Here is a 24921-nt window from a genome sequence, read left to right on the forward strand (position 1 = left end):
ACAAAAGCAGGGGGAATGGTCATGGTTGAGAAAAAGACCTTTTCATCCCTGAAGTATTCCCAAGGATGGCTGGATGACACCCCTCTACACTATTTGCTGGACGATGATGGTCATCTTATGAACAATGAGCCTTGTGGTACCTGCTATCTTAACCAGGCTATATTGAGCATGCAAACTCAAATTCTACCTTTTTCATGTACTTTCTAGAGGTTATACTGTGGGATGGTCTGTATGTCAAATTGCTCTGATTGGTCAATAAATAAAACACTGATTGGCCAGTGGCCAGGCAGGAAGGATAGGTGGGACTAACAGAGAGGAGAATGGAGAGAACAGAAGGTGGAGGGAGTCACTGCCAGCCGCCACCATGACAAGCAGCATGTGAAGATGCCGGTAAGCCACGAGCCACGTGGCAAGGTATAGATTTATGGAAATGGATTAATTTAAGATATAAGAACAGTTAGCAAGAAGCCTGACACGGCCAGTTTGTAAGCAATGTAAGTCTCTGTGTTTACTTGGTTGGGTCTGAGCGGCTGTGGGACTGGCAGGTGACAGAGATTTGTCCTGACTGTGGGCAAGGCAGGAAAACTCTAGTTACAAGGTTAAGTTGTCATTTACTGGCTAATATATGGCAAGGACCATTAATACGCTGCACAGTGTATAAGTCTTTAGTGGCATTTAAATGCTTGATGTTTTTCAGTATTTACTATACCTAGTGCCTATCAATGAATGAGAACATGTGGTTTTATTCTCACATTGTTCCAAAGGATAAGGCCCATGAAAACTTAAAGACCAATAAGCTTCAACTTATTACTACTAATAGCTGACTTCATCAGATGTTTACAAAATTAAGTGCAAAATCTCTCAAGGCAAATATTCAAGAAATTTAATCAAGCAACATCCTACTTCCCCCAATCACTGACTGATCTCAGTTTGAGTCAGAACAATACCAGTACTGGATACATCGAATGAGATTTTTGCAACAAAAGGCATTCTCTCCTTTGTACTGAGCTGTGGGCACTTAATCTTCTTTGTACTGAGCTGTGGGCACTTAATCTTCCGTTCACTGCAATCCATCTGTCACCATTGGGTTTACAGGGCTTGCAGTGTTTTGTGTTACAGTGGTTGTGACAACTTCCCAGACATGATTTCTGTCTTTCCAGTCTGTGTTTTTATGATGCCTGTGACCTGTACATGGTATGACTCCTGGAACATGACTCCTCTCTTGGCCACATCAAAGCAACAATATTTAACATCACACTTCCTTTCTTCATCTACACTATCTGCGGCTCTACACTTCTTTGTATCTCTTGGGGTTCAGGGGACGGACTGGATTCTAAGTTTGTACTGTCTAGGAGTTTGTATATGACAGTAACAAAGTTTAGAGCCATATATGGTCCCATTTACTTTAAAAAGTGGAAAGTTCAAGGCTAGGAAAAGATCTACAGCTCAATATATAGTTGGTAATTCTAAATGACAATGAATAAGAAAAGATAGGAGGGAAAGGAGGAGGAGAGAGGGTGGGAAGGAAGGAGAGAAGAAACTGAGGAGGAATGCTCTGAGGTCAGGGTCAAACCAGGAAAACGGCTACAGAGTCACCAAGAGAAGAAAGTATCTCAAGAAGGTACAAGTAGACAACTCTCAAGTACAGCTGAGCTGTCAAGTAAGATGACCACCAGGATTGAGAGTCAGTCTGATGACTCTGCTGGGACAAAAAAAAAAAAAAAAGCTTAGCGGTGACTCTGTTCAGGACATCTATGTTCACAGCATGCCTTTAATTACAGTCCACAGGATCAGGACAGCCTATTTCTTATCAATTACAACGTTGAAGGGAGTAGACCAAAGAATAACAATGAAGATGGCTAGAGGAATTATTTTTCTAGTTTTGAGGGATCAACTGATAACCTAGAGAACCTGGTAAGGAAACCACCTCAGCTCCTTCTTACTCACTAGCAGAGGGTACAGAGTGGAACCTGTAAGTACATGGGTTAGCAGAGGGTCCGTCCGGAATGGAACGTGTTAGTACATGGGTTAGCAGAGGGTCCGGAATGGAACGTGTTAGTACATGGGTTAGCAGAGGGTATGGAGCTGAACCTGTTAGTACATGGCTTCAACAACTAGTAAAGAAATGCTCGGGTAATTACAGAGCTGAAATTTCGTAGGTTGGAATTAGCTCATGTACTTTATCTGCTAGAAAGTTGTGAAGATTTACAGATTAAAAGTATGTAGCCAAGCGGTGGTGGCGCACCCCTTTAATCCCAGCACTCGGGAGGCAAGAGGCAGGTGGATCTCCGTGAGTTCGAGGCCAGCCTAGACTACAGAGCGAGATCCAGGAAAGGCGCAAAAGCTACACAGAGAAACCCTGTCTCGAAAATCAAAAAACAAAAAACAAAAAACAAAAAAAAAAAAAAAAAGTATGTGAAACTTGTCCATGCATGTACTTGGTACTCATTTCCTTTTTAATCTAAGTAGTTTGAGAGACTATTTTGCTAGAAGTTTTGGACATAAATCCTCTAATGCTATCAATGTACCCTAATTCCCAGTATCTACCAGTCCTTCCCTCACTCTGAATTCTGTGTGGACAAGGAGTGACAAGCTCAAACAAGAGAAAAAGAACAGGACAGGATCAGAGAAACCAGAGCAGACGCCTTTGTGTCTGGAGCTCAGGAGAGGTCTGAGTTACCATCAGCGGCAAACTGCTGCTCTCCTGGCTGCAGGTCCGGACGGAAGTCATTCTCCTCATCCGAGTCGTCTGGGGGATGGTGATTATTGTCATGGATGTTGGCATTATTGTTTTGAGCATTATTATCATTGTCATTGTTGGAATTCTGGTTGCTAACAAGTGCTGAGGAAACCCCAATTCCAGTTCCTGCACTCAGACCAACTCGAGCACAGCCCTAGGCAAAAACAAACCATGTGTTATTCATATGGGTTGGTACAGAATACCTCATTAATAAACTTTTATTTCATCTTTACATAAGGACTAATATTTAAAAGTGCACCTTAAGAAATGCTTTCAAATATGTATAAAAGATCTCATTCAAGGCTCACAACACTTCAAGCAAGATAAAGGCATCACTAGCCCAATTTACACGTGTCAGGTGCATACTGGGGATGTGACAGCACATGACTGCTAAGTGGTTTAGCTGGGAACTGAAAACAGATTCTGGGACCTCAAGTCCTAAGTTTTACCCACTATAACGACTGTTTCAACAGTGAGAAGAAAACCCCAGCAGCAGACTGCCATGAGGAGGGTTCGACTGGGGAGGCAGTTTTAAAACAACATTTTGTACAACTGGGCAATCTCAGACTGTTCATGATATAACTCATTAGGAGATGACAACAAAGAAAACACATCCAAAGTGAATTCCTACTCCTCAGACTTGAGCTCCTGTAGACTAATTTCTAAGTGCTCTGGGAAAGGCCTCTGTTCTAGCTTTTCCTCCGCCTTACCTTTAATTTGCAAACCAGGAAGCATCCTTGGTTTTCCTTTCCCTTCTCTGAACACCCTTACTACTCACTGATAACAAGAGGCCATCCACTGTTACAAATGTTATGCCTTCGCTGAAGATGAAGTTATACAAACACAACTCTAACAGCATAAAGGCATATTTACTAAGAAGAAAGAAACATCACAGCTTGTTTTGCTTTCTTCCCCGTAAAGACAGATTGAAAAAAAACAAAACAAAACAAAAAACCTAAAATCTTCTCTCAACTGTGGTTTACCTTAGGTGGCTCACGGAACATCTGGTCCAGGGAAATGAACTCCAGGCTGGGCAATAATTCAACAAACTGGCCAAAAGAATCCAGCTTCAAAGCATGGCACCGAACGAGGTTGATATCAACTAGTCGGGTCCATCTAGAGTGGTCTGTTGAAAACAACATGGCAGAGTGTTTATTAAGCACTGTCCACCATGTAACTGATGAATTTCTGCTACAGATGACAAAAGTCTTTCCAATCCTTTTTCTTTGAGTAACTTTTCCTTTATTTCATGGTCTTTAAGACTTGACGACTCCCTATTAGGATGTTTCCACAGCCGATTTCCCTGTGAGAAACACATGGCCCAGGAAACACTGATGTCACACTAAGGTGGCCCTGATGGAAATGTCTCTCATTAGCCTACATGCCTTTCAGCAACAGGACACTGGGTAAGCAAGCATGGCACATTCACTTAGCCAAACAGATGCACCTACTTTGACAGAATGAGGAGAACTAAGGTCTGCTGAGATGGAGTGCTCTCCTGAACATACTAAGTATGAAAACTAGTAGGCACAGGACAGTGTACACATAGGAAGATCCTTCCGAATAGAAATCACTTTAAATGCTATATAGGTATAGGCTGTAATATGCACAAAATAATTTGTCCAGAAGAATATATAAGAAACTGTTGATGATGGTTACCTTGAGAAGAGGAGACTTTTCATTTTGTACCTTTCTGTACTGTCTGAAATTTATCAAGTGCATGTATTACTTTAATTTAAGTGTTAACAGGAGTTCTGAGTGATGGGATTATAAGCCATTTTTTGTTTTCTTCTTTATACTCTTCTGTATTTAAGAAAAACAAACCAAAAACCCAATAAATGTTATTTTTTAAAAGTGAGCTATACCTGCTATATCCTAAAATTCCTAATTTCCAGTAACACGTTGGTTCATCTGGGCCACTGATAGGTGAGGTATGGCCATTCTGGCCAGCCATCTCAGAAGAGGCTCGAGAGCACTGAACAGTCCTGAGGGCAGTTCTGCAAGGAGGTACAGATCCTTGGCAACAGTTCTGACAGTAGAGGCCAAGGGTTCAGTAGGTATTTGCAAGGGTATTTGGTTAAAGTAGATATCACAAAAGAAAACCTCATCTTCTAACTGGTACTCTACTAAAGCCTTGTGAATACAGACAGAGAAAGGCTTTTCAAATACACAAACAGCATTACTTTTTCAGAGAGGATGAACTTGTGCCATAAGTACAAAGTCACTTCTATGTTTGAAATGGGGTAGTAGGCAGGAGAGGTTGAAACGGAATAGAACTTCTGGGCAACAAAAGCTTTTTCACTTCAGGTTTAGTGTCTAATGAGTCACATAAGTAAAGCTTTTAAAACTATGCCCCCATTTTTCCCTTTCAGATGATGTGCACCTTGAAGGAAATTCTCAGAGGAACTAACAGTAATATCCTAGGTTCTGGGCAGTGACTCTTAGTACATGTGAAGATCAGGGCACTTAAATCTATAACTGGGACAGGGGACAGTGCAAATTTCTAAGCTAAGAGCTTTAAAAATTGAAAGAGGCACTGAATATATTTCCAACTCATTGAATAATGGTTCTCAAAACTTGTATGAACAATCCACCTAAAATATATGTAAATAAAATATCTACATTAAGAATATAATCATATCACATAAAAAGACATATTTTACTACCAGAAAACATAGTGCTATTTCCAAGTTTATAGTACCTGAGATCCAATTGTATGGGTTGTGTAGATGAGGACAGTTATAAATTGCTAGGTATTTGATACAGGAAAAAACTTCATTGACTGCCTTCATTCCTATATCAGTGATGATACCAGGATTTTCTACCACGTCAGCCAAACCATACTTCACCAAATCTGCATTAGCCATTCTGCCTAGAAAGAAATCAATTTGAAAGAAAGTCTCAGTGTCACAGAGAGTTGCCAACTCTGTATCATTCTATGTGATTAAACTGTTCTGTTCCATCTATGGTCATCAGCAAACTGGCTTCAAGTTTAAAGTCAGTGTTCTGAATGTATGGGAGCATTCTCATCCACACAAAAATTTATGTTAAAAGTCAAGGGACAGCTAATAGGAAGTAAATAATATTCAACTCTTTAGAAAGAGGAAAAAGACTAACTTAGAGATGTATTGGTTCATACAACTATAACATTTTACTTTTTTACAATGAAAAATCACAAAAATGGAACTCTTGCGGTATAAGGAACAAGTTTTTGAAGTCTGGTGTGGCGATGGAAAATGAGGATCAGATTTCACTTTGGAGCCCATAACATAGGTGAAGAGGTGTCGACCCAGAACTGGATTCTAACTCAGACACATGCCACTGGCCAGGTCACAATCTGAGGTGGGGTTTAGAAGTGGTTAAATTATCCTACATCATGCCACTGGTAACCACACTCCATCTCTTGCATATCATCATTCTCTCCTCCATATAGCTGGTCCTCACTCTCCAGGACAGTTAACTTAAACATAAGAGCTCTCTGAAGGATGTTTTGGTTAATTAAATTGTATCCTCACTGTGTAAGGTAGTACTAGGGAATCTAAGACACATATACACACAGACAACAGACACACAGACACATACCCTATAGTCTTTTAAATTAACTGAACAACCCTACAAAAAAATTTTAAAAACTCAGTTGCTCTTGGTCAAACTGGTTTGGAACAATAGAGCAATGTATATTATTTTGCTTGGAATGTGTGTTAACCAATCAATCTACTCAACTTCTACCAACTTTATTTTCCATATAGTTCATACTTTCTATTACTGTACAATTTGAGGACTTGCTGGTATTTCTTGCAGAAGTCATCTTACACCATCCTAAACTTCAACCTCCTTGCTGCTCTTTGAACTTTTTCAAGACTGCTTATGCTTGTATGACGAACGAAATCTTGAATTGATCCTGTTTCTAAGTGCTGTCCACATAGTGACAAATGCATGCTCGGCCTTTAGTGCAACCCATTACTCTGAAGTTTTTCTATTAGCCAAGATTCTTAAAATCCTCATGGCATCACCAGGAATTAATTTCTATCCCTTTTCTTTTTTTTTTTTTAGCTTACAGGGCAGCTAAAGGTTAAAAACTACTTTCTAAATAAACACCTCAAGTATTAGAGATTCCTATAAATGTATTTATCTTTTTGCTTTTTTTTGAGATGGTCTCATGTTGCCTAGGGTGGTATCTAACTTGAATGTAGCAAGGATGACCTTAAATTCCTGATTATCCTTCCTCCAGCTTCCAAGTGCAAGGATTACAGGTGTGTACCACTGAACTTGGCTGTATCTATCATTTTTTCAACATCTCCTCAGAGCCATTCAAGAGAAAAGTAGAGGGAGGTATTTAAGTATCTTATAAAATTTCATGGCTAACAACAGACAACTCTCAATTGCATCTCTCACTAGAGTTCTAAAATTTAAGTCTATATTACTGACTGTTACATCCTGATCACCTTCGCATAAAGCTCTGAGATAACAAATCCATGTAAACAAAGAATCCTTCTCCGAGTATTCCTTGGGTCACTGAATCCAGCCATCTTTATTCCTAATACACAGCATCAGCAAAAAAAAAAAAAAAAATTGGTACTACCAATTTTAATAAGTGAGAGAGGACAACGGTGATGTTTCTATTAATCTATTTTGTCAGACAAAGAAAGTGACTCCGGTTTCCAAGAGGGTACCACTCCTTCACCTTCCTGCTTCCAGATGTGAATTACTAAGAAGGCAGACCAAGAGGAATAACAAGAGTGAGCAGTGACCCTTGTGTGCCATGTGGTCATGTGGAGGTCAGAGGACAATCCCTGCTCTAGGTCCTTGTCTTCCACATTATTTAAGACAGGTCTCTTATTCCCTGATGCAAGGCCAAGGAGTTGTTCTAAGAACATCCAGGGACTCTCCTGTCTCCAGCTCCCACCTTGCCAAAGGAAAGCTGGCATTACAGCAGGGATTCCAAGATGTGTGTTACCACATCCAGCTTTATGTGCGTTCTTGGGATCCGAACTCAGGTCCTCATGCTTGCCTGGCAAACTGTACCCATTGAGATAGCTCACTAGTTTTGATCCCACTTTAAGATGGTCTCTCAAAGGGCACCTAACACTTATCCTGAAACAGAATCCCTAGCAATCTTTGGAAAAGCAGAGTCCATATATGGACAGGTTGAATAGTCTAAGGGACTGCCTTGTGAAAAGGCCAACACTAAGAGCCTATTAAATATGAAAAAAACTGAAACAAATTGCTTTGAACGTATGAACTAATGGTAGTGAAGTCGTATTTACATCCTACTGAAAATGTGTGGTGAGGAGGAAGGAACACACAGGAGAGCAACTGGTATAGTCACAGGAAATACCCGCCTAACCCTGCCAAGGGGATTTTAACCCAATCCTTCAGTAGAGCTAAAGTGGCCCCTGGAAGGCAGGGAAGTTGCTAAGTTACGGACTTTTTAAAAAGACCAGATTCTGAGGTGAGGGCATCTGGACACAGGTGCTACAAGAAAGAGGATAACAGCCTCTTTCATAACCAGAAAAGCTAGACAAGGAAATAATTCATTTTCTATGAAACCATTCTTAGCCTCCTAATGCTATGCTGGTAAAACCTGAGAGAGTTTCCAAGCTACACAGATTAAAAGCAGTTCCAGCATTGTCTAGAAATGGGTGTTTTGATTTTTTTAAAAAGAACCTTGCACTCATACTAGTGAGAATGAACCTCAACGATGAAGAAAGAAAAGAAATAAAAGCTCAATTGCTACTGCTGTGACATACGCTGAAATGAACAAGGGAGTGTTTTGTTTTGTTTTTTTTTTGCCCAGGACTGTCCTATGGTTTGACCTAGGCTGTCCTGATGCACAGTATTTATAACTTTTTATGTTCTGTAATGCAAAGTAGATCCGAAGGAAACAAAAAAAACCATCTAGTACAAGATGTTCAAGAATGAGAAACAAATTAATTTTTTTTGGGGGGGGAGGGCAGTTCAAAACAGGGTTTCTCTGTGCAGTTTTGATGCCTGTCCTGGATCTCACTCTGTAGACTAGGCTGGCCTCAAACTCATAGAGATCCATCTGGCTCTGCCTCCTGAGTGCTGGGATTAAAGGCGTGTGCCACCACCGCCCGGCTACAAATTAATTTTTAATAAAATAAAAATATGTTGGTGGAAATTTTCTTCACTATCTTACATGGGAAAACAGTTTGAAAAATGAATTTGACTGACTTAAATTCAACCCCAAGGGATGAGTTCCTAATTGTAAATGCATACCCAAATGTTATCAAGCCAGCAATTATCATCAAATGGATACTAACCACTGTGTGCTCACAGTATCTGCAAAGTTCAGAATCTCAGCAGGCTTATTATGGAAATGCAAAATATGAGCAAAAAAATGGGACCTCATCTGAGGAGACCATCAGAAGTTTCAAGAAATGTGACAGATCAAATTTAACAAATGGAACTAAGAGTGACACTGTGAAAAAATGAAGCAGAACTGGAGAAGAAATGTGGACAGTGGAGTGGATCAACTGCAAACCCAGATAATGATTTTCTTGGCTTAGTGTTAATCACTGCATTCCCAATAGCATGCTAACCCCAGAGGCCATGGGGAGAGGAAGTAAATACATCAAAGTCTAAATAAGACAATTCTGCTCCAGGGCATGCAAGCACTTAGACATCAGGTTAGCTTACACTCAAGAGAACAAAGGCACACAATACCCAGAGCTCAGTCTATCAAGCATGTTTCCACAGCAAATCCAGGGAAGAAAACAGGATGTCTTACTCTGCAGCAAGAACTCATCTACGTATCCCAGATGAAGGGTTTCAAACTGGGGGAACTCCAATTCTGCCATTTTTAGGGCAGAAAAAACACCATCTTTGGTTAAAGAAGGCTGGATGCGAACTTCATGCAACCTACGAACAGAAAAACATATTAAAACACCAAATTAGACTCCTCCTGATAACAGGGCTCGGAAACAAGTTTATAATTTTACTAAAGTTATTGTAGATATCAAGAGCTTTTCCCTCTTTCCATTAAAAAATAAACGATGACAAAAACAAACAAATATACAAACAAAAATCAACCAAACAAACCCCCTGAGATTTCTCTTTTCAAGTGTAGCCTCATATTAGCAGTACAATATAGCTATGGGATTAGTAACAATAAACCATATAGTAAGAATCCTAGAACCTGCCCAAGAACCTTCTATTTCTTCCCTAAGAACTTCCTTAAACATGAGCAAGGAGAGAGTATCGAGCTGGTAGATGGCTCAGCTCAGTGGGAGCATTTGCTATGCAGACCCCATGCAGACCTGAGTTACCCGAGTTCAAATTTGAAGAACCCACCCAACGTTTTGTCTTCTGACTTTCGCATCTCTCCCTCCCTCCCTCCCTCTCTCTCTCTCTCTCTCTCTCTCTCTCTCTCTCTCTCTCTCTCACACACACACACACACACACACACACACACACAGAGGAGTGTAATAAAAACAAAAATATAACAGAATATATTTGGCATCAGACAAAAATATCTCTGACATTTTTCTTATGCCAGTGTTAATGCTTCATTTTAATAAAGATACACTTCTGTGGTACATAAAAATACTAACTTAAACAGCTTTGTTTTATTTTATTCATAATTAACATTCTACTGATAAAAACAACTTTTAATAAGCTGAAACTCAAGGAAAATATAAAAATGTTAGTAGAGGTAGACCTCTGAGAGGTGGGAAATAGCAAAGGTGATATGAAGTGATATGAAGACACATTAAAGTTATGGTGGTTCAAAGCTGTAAAAGCCAAGAGACGTTTCTGAATAGAAAGTTAATCATCAACTAAACAATTCGGGAAACCAAGTACAGATGGGAAATGGTTCCAGAGAGGGCCACCAACTTTTATTCATGCTACACTCAGGCACTGCTCTCCTGTAAAATGCTATCATATGCCCTTCTAGGGCTGACCTCCCTAGAATGCAGTTCAAATGGCTAAAATCAGAGAAACCATCTGCTACTTAAGTGGTCCCTTTGTATTTGAAATCCAAGTAAGCATGATCAAATTTTATATACGAATATTTACAGCTACATTAGCCCCAAAGTTTTCTAAAGCTTCTAATTCTAGAACAACAACCATAAGGTGAAGACAAAACACACCTACGGGCGGCAGTGATGATGAGGTAACCGAGATCCACTTCAAGGGCATTCTTGCACGCCCCTAAAACAATAGTGTGCAGATTCCTAAAACCACCTGGGTAAAGAAAAAAGAACAAAAAGGAGCATTTCTCTTACCTCAGTACTTTTGGTAAAGGAGTTATACATGCCTTAGAAATAATTACTTGTTTATACAAGCAAACGCTTTGTTTCTGTAACCAAATCATCTCACGGTGAATTACTCCTAGTAGCTATTTCCCCAAACAGATACTCATTCTGAAAACACACTTTGAGCATCTGACAGTTCAAGCCTTAAGACAAAGAAAATGCTGGAAACCTATGAGAGAAGTAAAGAAGGACTGATGTTTCCTGGCCAAATCCTGAACCTCCAGTGTATCATGGAACATGACAGCACTACTTCAATTCATTTTCATGTGTCTTTTCAAATTTTGTTGTAGTTCATTAATTGTGTATGTGTTTGTACTGGTGCACACAGTCATGTGGTAGCCAGAGGTTCCTTTATTTCTCCTCACCTTATGCTTTAAGACAAAAATCTTTCAGTGAAACTAGAATTTACCATTGCGGCTCCATGGGCTGGCCATCCACCTGCCTGCCTCTGCCTCCTAGTACTGGGGTTACAGATGCATGTTGCTTGTGTGACATAAGCCTGCATATTGGGGCAGGTCCAGCTTGTTCATGTAGCAAATACTTTACCCACAGAGACATCTCTCCTACATTTTGTTTCTAAAAGGTATATTACATACCAAAAGGGAAGGGCGGCAGACAAAAATCATTAATGTATACAGATCAATGAATTTTGCTTGAACACAAAATCACCAAGCATATACACTTTTGCATCTGGCCTCTTTGACTCTGCCATGTGACTCATCCACATTGCTGTTGGTAGCTCTCAGTTTGCTCCTTTGCATTGTACAGAACAGCATGTGACTGTGTCACATTTTAATTATCTATCCTATGGATGATTGGTGTCTGGGCTATCCCAGTTGGGGGTCTATTAGCAACAGTGCTTCTATAAACAATCTCACATGTATTTCTGAGTAACAAGTATTCTTTTCTGTTGGGTTTAAAGCTTATATGTATGGTCAATGGTAGCAGACGATGTCTACCAACATTTCTACGTGCTTCTATTAACTTCCACTCTCAGCACTGTCTTGCTGGTGCACAACCTGACCAACACTACTGTCTTCCATATTAGTCATCTCAGTGCTTGTGTGTCATGTCACACTATAGCTTTAATTTGTGCTTCCTAAGTCTTGTGAAATTTTATCATTTTTTTCGTGTTGATCAGTCAAATGGATAAACTCCTATGTGAAGGCTTTTGTTATTAGTCCTTTCCTATTTTTTCAACTAGAATGCCTGCTTTTTTCTTAATTTCAAGAATTCCTTATATATTCTTACCGCAAGCAAACTGTTAGAGATCTATATTCAAGAGTTCTTTCTACTCTACATATATATAGATTGCCTTTTCACTCAATCAAGTCTTTTGAGATCATGCCTGTCCGCTCTCTTCAGGCCCTCTCTCTAATGGATGGACACTGGGATCTTCTTTACTCATTAAAATAAAAAGAAAGTAATGATGGTGACCTGGAGGGAGCCTATTCCCATCTGAGATTTATTGCAATGCAGGGAACTCATCACAGACTTGACTAGGTGACAAAATGTCTTCAATATGCATTAGCAGTGCTAACCACTTCTATATGTTATCAATGTTACTGGAGGATTTTCCACTTTAGTATTTTTTTCATTTTACTTTCTTTTCCATCTTACTTTACTAATAATTTGTATTAACTACATTTCTACTTTTAGTTACTAATTATCTAGGTCAATTTTTTCCTTAGCAATGAAATGATTAGCATTCTGTTAGGTCCTTCTGTCCTGCAGCCAAGGGATGTTAAGAGTGAGTATTTTTGTTTTCAAGAGTTGTCATCTGACAGATGAATCTAATGTCCAGGTCCAGACATGAAAAACTTCTATACACTGTAATAATAAATACCAGACACATCAGCATCACTATAGCCTGAGCTCTTTTAGAGGCCTGAGATGTCCACATCATAGAGTATCTCTCCTCAAAGGGCAATGGAATTGGGTCAGCAGTTCTAAGAAAGGGCTCAAATATAACAGAAGATATTATCTAGTTACCAAGTAACAAATAACAAACCAGAAAACCAGCCTTATCACCCTTCTATTTCTCTCAGGGTTTAACATGCATAAAAAGGCGAAGAATATTAGCTTATGCTCATGGACGTGTATCACCATCAAATACACCATAAAGAAAGCAAAGACAATTATGTAAGCATTATTTTTTTTTAAAGTAAGAGGCTACTAAATAAAGCCTAAAAGAAATAAAAGCTAATTTTCAAAACTGCTTTCTAACTAAGGGAAACGAATACCTGATCTCCAACTGTCTTCAACCACATGTTGGATGAGACCGCCCAGAAAAGGAACTCGAACCATTTCCAAGTGTTCCAAGTTCCGGGCAGACGCCAGACCTGTTACCAAGGGCACATATTTCAAGGAATTTGTTGGTCCTGGAAAAAGTAAACAACAGCAAATCTTAATGTAATAAATTCTTTTCAAAGATGAATTTTTCCAACCAGCAAGTAAAATGAGTAACCTATAAGCCCTCTGTGTTAAAAAGTGATAGACTATTGGTGGCTGTCAGTGCTCCATGCTTTACTAAGTCAAAGGGCTAGTCTGCTAACCATACACTTATTGAGCACAAGAATCTTTCAAAAACAATGTCAAGATCTACAGTATGTTTTGTAAATACACTTAAGTCTCAATAATTTTCATTTCAAAATAAAAAATGGGAAAAAATTTCAAGAGGAAAATTCGTTCCTTCACTCAAATGAGCATCTCTATCATTTTAGCATCTCTTTGTGTCCAGTAGTGTGTTGGACCCTAGGAAAGACCCCCCAAAAGCAACAGCCTTATCTATTAAAAGATTTCCAAAGGAGAGACAGTATATAAATAATTCCAAAAGGATAAAAAGGTCAAATATATAAAGTACCAAAGGAAGGCATACTACACTCAATAAAAAGGAAGAAAGAGAGAGGTATGTCAGGAAAAGTGGACCCTGAAGAACATGCATAAGCCGAAAAGACACAAGTGTCTCGGGGTAAGAAAAGAGTAACATAAGGTGACCTCAGAGGAAACTGCATGTCTGTGGAGGCAGTAAACACACAGATGTGACCACAAAGAGGGTCAGAAAGGAGTCTGTGGAAGGGTAAACACACCTCAAATGCCAACAGCAGACTGGGTACTAAGGGCTCTGTTCAGTTGAGTAACACCATAAAAAACAGCTTAAGGTGGAATAACTTTACCAATGCTTAGGAAACCACAGACTAAAAAAACTGAAATCTGTTAAAACAATCCAATGGACTGAAACCTGAGCTTTCATAAAACACAAGATAGTCTATAGTTTTTTGTTTTTCGCTAAGGTTGATTATGTTTCTACTGTCCACAAAACAAAAGATATGCTTCATTCACAAATGTAGACAGCAAAAACATATTTTCAGTACAAATGTAGAGCTTGCCAGGACATTTTCAGAATAGCGGATGCTTAATTCAAGCATAACTATATAGTATTACCTGCACAGTTCCTCATGACAAAGGTTCTCAAGCTGATGCAAAGGAAATCTTTAAATGGCTGTGGCTTAGTGAGTCTCACCCACTTCATGTATAGGTGCCTTAGCATCGGGATGCAGGGGATTTCAGGAACATTGACTCCTGAACAAAAGAACAGATCGTGACAAAAACACTCAGCACTTTCTATATAGTATGTTCTTTTTTTTTTTTTTTTTTTTTTTTTTTTGGTTTTTCGAGACAGGGTTTCTCTGTGTAGCTTTGCGCCTTTCCTGGAACTCACTTGGTAGCCCAGGCTGGCCTCGAACTCACAGAGATCCACCTGGCTCTGCCTCCCGAGTGCTGGGATTAAAGGCGTGCGCCATATAGTATGTTCAAGAGTCTAGTTTTCAATTGACAATCTATCCTTCAAGGAGATCTATGACATAATTAAAGTCCACCAAGTTTGGTTTAAGTAAACAGGCTAGTAAAGAACTTTTATGGAAACCATATTATAAAGAATGGGACCTACAGTCTATTTCTGTATTTAAAACACACAACTCATAGCCGTATCTTATAGGATGCAAAGTGAAAGTAAGTTTCTGAAAGCACAGTTGTGCAGATGGAGATGAGCTGCACAAACACTGCATGGCCGCCACTGGCCACTACTGCCCCATCAGTAAGAAAGACAAATTTCTCAGCTAAAGCCAGCTGTTTCAATATTATGGTTTGTAGTAGACAATACATTCAAGATACACCTTGACGTCACTTCCACAATTATATGAATCGTAAGCATTTGTAAGTATGTGGAATAAGCCAGCACAGCTTTGAGAACAAAATCTGACAGCTATTTATTTTGATAAATATTCATATTTATCAAAATGTTAAGGATATTTTATGCCTCTGATGAATCATATTCATAGAGAACACAATTTGGAAGAGGGGAAGGGTATGCAATGGGGAGGTGGCAGCAGCTGTGGAAGAAGAAAAAGACTGATAACTCATGAATCCTAAATGGAAGGAGGTAGCTTCAGAAATGTGCTCCAACCATCAAAACCCTGTGTGTTAGATAAAGCCTGAGAAAAGCCTAAGGGTCCAGGGGGATAATACTTAAACAGTAGCTGAAAAATGAACACGATGCCACTGTTATTCTCGAGACTGCTAACAAGAACAGCTCAAGAAAGCAAAATCACAGAATTTCAAGCCGGATGGCTCTTAAAAAGATAAATTCTGAAGAATGCCCCTACTATCACTTCCATGGAGTACTCCTTAAGCTGTCTTCTCAAAACTGTGGTGTACTTTAGTTTTGACTATGTAAACACACTATATGGCAACAAATGGGAAATAAAAATGCGGATAAGACCAAAGGAAGAAACTCAGACCACTAAGCAAAGAATTCACAGTTAAACTTAGTGTCCACCACAAAGGCGGCATTGCTGGCTGTGATGAGTCAAGGGCAAGGCCACCAAGATCCAAAGACAATTATCTGATGTTCAGTCCTATTTCCTGACAAATTTAGCTTATAATTTGTTTACTTCTTCACATTTCTACCATACAGTTAGTACAAAGCTGAGTCAATCACATCATTCATTCATTTCAGTGAAACTTGCCACATACTTATATTAGCAGTTAACTGGTGCAGGCACTATGGAGAATGTGAAGATATAAAAATGTACTACCTAACGGTTACATTATAAACTTCAGATATTACAGAAGCAGAACCTCTTTATCACCTAAAAATCCAAATATTCAAATCCTTACTCAGACTTACTCAACAATCTTACAATTAAGAGGGGTCTTTACTGTTCTTCTATACTCATGCACATAGACTTAAGCCTATCTCATATTATCCCTCAGGTCCTCCTATGATTATCTAACCCTATTTTAGAACTTTCTATATCCTCAGAATATCCCCAATATCTGGAGTCATTTTTGGAATATAGCATACATTCAATACAAACATTAATAGAATAATAAAACATGAACTTAGAAAGTAAAATATAAACTTAAAATATTAATAAAACATGAAACAAAATATTTTGGCTGAGGATATGGCTCAGCTGATAAAAGTACTTGCCTAGCATGCACAAAGACCTACCCAGATTTCATCTTTGTCTGACACCACATAAACCTGGGCATTTAGTGTGTGCAGAATCCACGTACTTGGGAAGTAGAGGCAGGAGGATCATAACTCAGGGTCACCCTTAGCTATCTAATGTGTTTGAGGCCAGCTTGATTTACATAACACTCTGTCTCAAAATAAAAAATTAAAACAAAAACTGTCAGACAGTATTAATAAGGAGCCCTCAAAAGTCTCTTAGCAGACTAAGTCAAAGACGAAAAGTTAAACTTGATAAAATACCTGCCCTTGTTGAAAATAAGGTGAATTAATTTTAAAGAGCGTGCACATGGAGAAAGCACAATGCAATGATACAAATAAAGAATTTCTGGAAAAGACCGCTCCATTACACTCATTCATTCATTCATTCCATTACACTCATTCATTCATCCATCCATCCATCTATTTATTTATTTGGTTTTTCAAGACAGGGTTTCTTTGTGTAACAGCCCTGGCTGCTGTCCTGGAACTCACTCTGTAGACCAGGATGGCCTCGAACTCACAGAGATCCACCTGCCTCTGCCTCCCCTGAGTGCTGGGATTAAGGGTGTGTGCTACTACTGCCCGGCTTCCATCACCATTTTTTAGAGGAAAAAGGTAAGAGGCAGAATGTTCACTCTAATGACTCTAGATTGAAGAACATGGTAATTTCTAACCAGTATCTAGGGTTTTATAATGTTCTAGATTGAAGTTTAAAGGCACTAGCTATGTCTGCCTGTTTAAATTTAAGTAAATTAACTGGGCATGGTGGTGTGCCCCTGTAATGCCAACACTCAGGAGCTGGAAAGACAAAGATGGATAGAGCGCTCATGGCCAACCTGAGCTACATAGAAGATCCTGACTCGATTAATCAGAAGGGATTGAAATACATTTTGAAAGTGTAGTTCCTTAGTTTCAGTAGCTAGGATGAGTGCCAGAAGCACAGTAAACACAGCCCATGGTTTAGAGTGGAAAGGCACTTGTCTTGCAGTAAACGCACTTGCCCTGCAGACTTGGTGACCTAAGGTCCAGATGGAAAGAGAGAACTAACTACACACATCTGTCCTTTAACCTCCACGTGTGCACCACGGTGCACACACAACACATACAAACACGACAGTTAAATAAAATTCCTCCTCTCAGAAAGTTGAATTGGAGATCCCTCCTCTAAAGGGGAAAATCAGAATAAGGGCAGGATTCTAGCTTCTTGGAAAAACACACAAAAATAAACCTTCCAAACTGTCTTCCACGTGACAACAGACTGCTTGAAAAGCAACATTTCCCCTTGAGAGATCTTTAACTAATGGAAAATCTGAGCTTTCATACAAATCTCACAAGCACGTCTTTTTCTACAACCAGTCAATAACATGATCCTTAAAATTTCCTAACTGTTTCAGTGAATATTCACTTACACAGTGTTTTAAGGTATGACAAGTGAACCAGAAAGCAGGTACTCACCAACTAAATGCAAAGTTTGGATTTTGGCTCCTATGGGGATTTTCAGTTTATTTTCAGGAGGAATTGGAAATGCTCCGTTACGATTACGAAATTTCCCCAAAATATGAACATGCGGCATATATGTCCAAATGGATTCTACCAACTCCAAATGAGATGTTTCTACACCCTAGAAAATAGCACCATGGCAAGCATAAGGAAGGCTTTCATTTTGTATCCAACGTGTCTCTTTCTGTATAAGATGCTGACCATGCAGTAGAACTTAAGAGAAAGTTTGTTAAGTGTGCAGTCTGCATGTGAGTAAGCCTCATGGTCCTCTGATCCACTAGTTCATCAACCAGCTGAGGTTAAAATGCCCCACCCGGTGCACTTACCACCAAGTTTGGGCATGCTTGCAAAGCTTCCAGGACTCCTGGAATGCTGAAAGCCTCATGGCCCCTTACTCTTCGCCTCTCGAGATATCTAGGGTGAAGTCCATACAGCTGTTCAACATCTGGCATCTTCTTCAAAAGTGTGAGGAAACTGGAATCTGTAAAGCCTGAGAAGGTCAGAAGCATTTAGAACAGGGACATTGTTCATTCATAAATATTTACTAAGTACTTGTAAGATTTAACAAAAATTAAAACAGAAAAGGGTCCCTTTGAAAGTTCTATAAAGCTAATGCTACAGCTGAATAAGCTGTTACAACGGAAGATACGTTAGTCTCATTACATGGAAAATGTGTCACACATACTACTTGCTCAATATTCCACTGCATGTTTAGCATATTCCACAACTAAGGTTTTACATCTACTGTGTCCTTTTACGTTCTGGGTACTGTCAGGGCATTTCAACCTTCACCTAACAACATGTACTTAGCCTAGATAATGTGGCTTTATGAACTGGAGGATGCTAAGGGACTACTGATCACATTCCCACCCAGTCTCCTATCCGAAAACCTCCAGGGTTCTGCAGAACACTAAAAGTACAAATAGCATACAGTCCCTACTTTTCAGAAATTCAACATTTCACCTATTACCATCCCAAACTAAGTTCATCCATTCTAACCATTTCCTTGCAATTGCCCTCTTCCATGTTTAGGTTACTCCCCATTATTTCAGACAGTTGATAAAAAAAAAAAAAAGACAGAGGACGCTGGCTAAGAAAACAAGAACAATCAAATGTGAGCAGATGCTGAGATGGTGAGAAACCGTGTATCTGGGAGGCCAGTTGTGCTTTGTAGCAGGAATTAACAAGATGCAAACAGACGGGCAGGAGCTACTGGATGAACATATGGAGACAAGTCACAGGCATGACATATTTTCTATTACTGGAGCCTCGGAAGGTATGTGACAATGTCAACAGTCTGTTCACTGATAACAAAAGATTAACTTTCCAACTAAACCAAAGTACTGAAGATTTTTTCAAAAAATGTTCTATTTGTATGGGGCTAATCTGGAGTGGCTGACTATAGAATCACAAAGGTAAATAGTAAGAGGCAGGCATGGTGGTACAGCCTACAACCCTCAGCACTTGGGAGGTAGAGACAGAAGGGTCAAGAATTCAAGGCTAACCTCAGCCCACTTATATAGTACGTTAAAAGTCAGCCTGGCCTACAAGCAAGCCTGTTTCAACAACAAAGTGAATAGTAAGACATGACCACAGATATTCCTTGCTCTCTATTATTACAATGGGTCCTATTATTCTCTTGTAGTGTTTACTGGATGAACCATTAAAAGTTAACTATGTTATATGTTTTCTCATTTTCTATCAACATAATGGATAAGGTAGGTTATCATCTCATGTACAGATGGAAAAGTTGAAGAAGTAACTAGCAATGCTAGAATTCAAAATCTAATGTGAGACTTACAAATGTTAGCCTCTTTTTACAGACTATAACTATCATAAATGGGGAGGAAAGTTGATTGAGATGGAATGTGACTCCAAAGAGATCACATTATGAGCCATGGGGTACTCCTAGCAAGATTCAGGGCTTTGGCTGGGCATGGTAGCACATGCTTTCAATCTCAGCACCTGGGGCAGATATAGCTTAATCTCTGAATTTAAGGTCAGTCATCTATATAGTGAGTTCTACCAGCCAAGGCTACACAGTGAGAGCCAGTCTTAAAAACAGGATTCAGGGCTTAAACTCCAGAGAATACGCCAGGGTAGCATTACATACATTTAAGTGATCTTCTCCTAGGCTACAGATTGTATGCGTCCATTTTCTTTTATATTCGCTGCAGAAATGAAAAGCTTTGGGCTCTCAGGTATTTATTACAGTTTAAAAATTGGCCATGTGCACACAGATTCTTCCCTAATATGGTGAGAGCCATGTTAATGCTAAGCTTGGAGCACGCAGGAGCTGTGCTGTCCTCCAGAATCCTGCTTTCAGCCTCTGGTAAAGCAGATCTAACACAGAATGACATAACTATTCTCATGCTGCCTTGACTGATTTCCTGCCTACTACAAACCACCACTGTCTAGAATTAGATGAACACTTTCCCTTCATACTGCTTCCTAAGTAACTACAGACAACTATGTTTTGTTTCCTTTAAGCTGAGTTCTAGCCTGGCATTGCAACGTTCTTTTCAAGAACGCACATGTTGGCAACTACTGTATATGGATGAGTTCCGAGACTTCTCAAAGGACAGCACCACATCTGCACGAAGGCACTCGAGATGAAGCTGTTCTGTCTGTCCAGGAGAATGCAACACGGTATCTGCAGCCTTCCATTTCTGTGCTTTTGGTAAGACTTCCTTGTGTTAATGAGTTTGTCTGCCTCAGACTCAACCCCTGTTCAAAGTCTTACAGTCTGAATATTATTTTTTAAAAGCATGATTTTAAAAGGCTCTAATTAATAGCAACAGCAAAGCATAGTAATTAACAGACTCCTGCTAAATGAAGGGCAGCCCTTTTTATTGTTATTTTAATAAGGATACAAACTAAGGAGTTCTTTATGACATATTCATCCATATATATCATAGATTTCCCCATCATCTTGTCCTCTTTCTCCAGCTACACCCACTTATGCTCTCCCCTCGAACAGTCCCTCCTGTTTTCATGTCATAAACTGGTTACCAAATAAATAAATAAATAAAGGAATCACATTCTATGGGACCATTTTTATTACATTCTGAAAGGGTGCAAATGTCCCTCGAAGCTCTCTCTACTTACCACTTGGCATATATTCCCACCACCGCCCTGCACAAAGATCCACAACTCTGACAACTCTCAGGTACAGAGTAACTGCTTCCTTTAGCTTCCGAGAGAGACATTCCATGCACATGATATCCTGCAGGGGGAGGTACCTTTGTAATGGAAAGAAATATTAATCAAGGACGCATGCAGCTCATCTCCCTCTACCATGCCTCTACCCTTCAAATGATGTGAGGTATTAGGAACATCTGCAGCACTTTTAGGCAAATGTATGTACGGTCATTCAGCTCATAATTTTTTTAGATTATTTACTTTATTATTTTATGTGTACAAATGTTTGTCTGCATGTATATATGTGCACAGCATGCACCCTGGTGACCTTGGAGTTCAGAAGAGGGTATTCGATCTCTTGGGACTGGAGTTACAAATGGCTGTGAGATACCATATGGGTGCTAGGAATCAAATCTGCACCCTCTGCAAGAGCCACAAGTGCTCTTGACCACTGAATCAACTCTGCTGTCCTCATTTGGCTTTTGAGTAAATATAGGCAAGTCAGCAAATACTGAAGTACCCAAGTAAAGTGCTGAGCTCTTTCTATGGGACAGTGGAGAAAACCTGCAACACTTCCCATAAGTTTTCAAGGACAAAAAAAAATTAGAAATAAACATCCCAAAAGGCAAAAAGGAGGCAAAGAAGAGGACGAACAGAAGAAAGCTCAGTGCGTGTCAAGGCACACTGCCGAGGGAAGGGAGGTGACAACAGAGATGGAGCCTTGAACACAGCCACATGGGGTTCACCGTCCCAGCATCTGGTCCTCGAGCCCGCTCAACTATCCCTGCTCCTTCAAACGCCTTCCTCTGTCCTCCCACAAGCACATACGCACTGCATTACAGCAGTGCGGGTGGAGTCTCTCCTGTGATGTCCTCTCTCCCAATCTTCTCAGCTCCTTCCTGGAACGCACAGCCAACCTGCTTCTCGCTCGTTTCTAGTAACACCAACAGGCACCTTTAAAGAGCAGTGACACTCTACACACACACACACACACACACACACACACACACACACACACACACCCTGAGACTGGAGAGAGCTTCCTTGTCCTCAGTGGGGACCGTGTTGTCACAACTGCATCACAAGGTATGCACCTGGCTGCTCTTTCTGCCATGCAACCCTGGCCGTTTCTTCTTTCTCCTCTGCCACCCTGTCCCTGGTCCTCTAGCTAACAGCTGCTGTGGCAACGAGGCACCAGCTGCAGGGCTTCTTTCTGCTGCCACCATCTCCTGGATGAATCCTCAACATCTAGGAGATGGTGGTTCCTTCAACTCCACCTATGTAACAAGCTCCATAACTAAATTATCTTCAAAGTCCAGCTGAGCATATCTTCCCCTTTCTGCTGGAATCCTCAATTATCGACTAGGTGCTGCAATTATGCCATTTTAAAAGTAGTGAAACTGCCTCAGAAAAGCTAAGGCTACAAAAATTCCTACAGCCAGTTAAGTGGGAAGAGTGACAATCACAACATATTGCAGCTGACTCTAATTCCGAAGAACCATGCTAATTCTAAGAAAAGTCGATGTGTGTATGTTGAATATTTTTCCCGTTGTACTGTTTTCCTACCACTGGCCCTTCTTCAAAGCTATTTAAATAAAGAAAATAAAATCAAATTAAATTTCTACCAAAAACCATTCTTGCTAGCCATAACCTAATTAACTCTCTAGAACTCAACAATTTTCAGACAATGCATGACTACACATTATATATGCAATGAAAAACGCTGAATTTGCTTTTTAAATCAAGTCTTATACCATTCCAATATTTTTACTGTTATCCAAAGTATTTGCCTGAGTTAGTTTTATAAACTCTGAGTAACTTTTAAAAATAAAGCAAGATTATTGTTTATCAAACTTTCCCTAGGAAGAAGAAATGTATGTTTTTCTGTGATAGATGTGGTTAAAATCTAGAGTTGAAAGGGCACACAGAAAGTAGGGTGGGGAGAGGCAGGGAATGGGTGCACACCAAAATCATTTATTTGAAAAATAGCATAACAGAACCTAATTTTTCATAAGTTAATAAAAACCGTATTATAAAAGTATGTAAGTACATTTTGCATCAACAAAGGTTTCTTTTAAGGGAGACCAACGTTTTTTTGTCTCAAGGATACATGAAGGAATCACTACAACATCACAGGAGTCCTCAGAGAAAAATTCTAGAAGCCTACAAATAAAACTTAACCTAGTTATTCAACACACTTCTGAAAACTTCATAGGTAGGAATTTTTTCTAGGTAAACAATCTAAAATAATGGAAAACCTAGGGGCTTAGGGAATTTAATTACAATTATAAGTACAGAAGAAAGAAAAAAAAACACAAATGAGCCATGTATAAGACAAGGGAAATTCTAAGTATCGTGTCATATGTACCATTAACAGACTAGAAAACAAAGACCAACACGGTAACTATGAAAAACGTGTTGTAATATAAAAAGGGGAGAACAGAGTACATGATCATTAAACCACATACCTATGCCTTACAATGTAATGAGTGCTTTGAAAGCACTGTTTAACCACTGAATCCTAAAACACCTCTATTCCCATCATTGGTCCATAGGTAGAGACTGGTGGACCAAGGATGCTGACTTGGGTCTCTACTCTGTCTCTGAGTAGTATGGATAAAGATAATGAATCAAAGAAAAGAATGAAAAGAAAGGACAAAGAGTGAAAAGAAAATATAACATTTTCTTTCTTGCTTTAATTAATGGTTCTAATAACGGCTTAGTAAAAAATACTATTTAAAAATTGTTTGGAGGCTGGGAAATGGCTCAACAGTTAAGAGCACCTGCTGTTCTTACAAGACCCAGGTTTGATTTAGGGGATCCAACACTCTCTTCAGATTTCATGGGCACCAGGCACATACATGCTACACAGACACACATGCCACATGGCACACAGACAGACATGCCAGCAAAACGCTAATACATATACAGTAAAAACAAATAAATCTAAAGGAAAAGCAAAAGCTTCATAAAACAAGTTTGCTCTTAGTTTTTACAATTCAGGTACATAAAAGTGAACCAAATAAAAATCTCACCTAAAAATATGACAAAGCACTTCATGTGACAGCTGATTCATATAGTCCTTCATTTCATCTGCTATCATTTCCTCTGGGACCTCACTGTCCATCGGACACATTTTAACACTTTTCTTCCGTGGCCCCATGCTGCCCTTAGTGTCAAATCTCTCCTGATTTTAGTTCACAAGACCTGAAAGGCAAACAGAGTAGAGGAGTCTAAGGACGCACACCAAACTCCAACCCAAGCCGTCCCTATTACAAGTGAGTTAAGATAATGCTCATTTGGAACTACTGATCGCCAAAGGCCTTAAATACTGATGTTACTACAACAACACACCATATTCAAATTTAGAAAAGTATTAATTTGTTCTATTCTAAAGACACAGAATATCTTTTCCCAAAGAACAGCTGAGATTATAAATATGAATTATTTAACATTATTTAATTATTTAACATTTAACAAGAATAAAGTTCTATTTTCTAATTTGTATTCTGGGACTTCCTACCCAACTGGTTCACTCCGCTTCTCCAGGCATCAATTTCCTCAGTTTGTAAAGTGAGATAATCAAACTAGGTAACAAACTGCTGCTGGCTAAGAGCTTATGATTTTAAACACACATCCAAAATTAATGTGTAAAGGGATGTCTGAAGTCACAGGAGTGAACTTTTCAGCTATCAGCTTAAGTTGTCCCTCATCTGTGTGCCATTAACACCGAGGAATTCAAC

General features: G+C 39.4%; 1 protein-coding gene across 2 annotated transcripts in view; it reads right to left on the minus strand.

The window, feature by feature from the left end:
- The window catches only part of Fbxo38 (F-box protein 38), a 39953-nt gene extending 15603 nt beyond the window's left edge, over positions 1 to 24350 (minus strand). For both annotated transcript variants that reach the window (XM_059245897.1, XM_059245896.1), the window contains exons 1-11: positions 24214 to 24350; positions 21146 to 21279; positions 18364 to 18527; positions 17993 to 18158; positions 14464 to 14601; positions 13263 to 13400; positions 10855 to 10948; positions 9492 to 9622; positions 5442 to 5612; positions 3724 to 3866; positions 2681 to 2894 (exon numbers count right to left, since the gene is read on the minus strand). In XM_059245897.1, the coding sequence (XP_059101880.1) occupies positions 2681 to 2894; positions 3724 to 3866; positions 5442 to 5612; positions 9492 to 9622; positions 10855 to 10948; positions 13263 to 13400; positions 14464 to 14601; positions 17993 to 18158; positions 18364 to 18527; positions 21146 to 21279; positions 24214 to 24341 (1621 nt within the window). In that variant the 5' untranslated portion in view covers positions 24342 to 24350. The remainder of the gene's footprint in view (positions 1 to 2680; positions 2895 to 3723; positions 3867 to 5441; positions 5613 to 9491; positions 9623 to 10854; positions 10949 to 13262; positions 13401 to 14463; positions 14602 to 17992; positions 18159 to 18363; positions 18528 to 21145; positions 21280 to 24213) is intronic.
- Between the last annotated feature and the right edge of the window lie 571 nt (positions 24351 to 24921).

This window comes from Peromyscus eremicus, chromosome 19 (assembly GCF_949786415.1).
Source record: "Peromyscus eremicus chromosome 19, PerEre_H2_v1, whole genome shotgun sequence".
Classification (NCBI taxonomy): Eukaryota; Metazoa; Chordata; class Mammalia; order Rodentia; family Cricetidae; genus Peromyscus; species Peromyscus eremicus.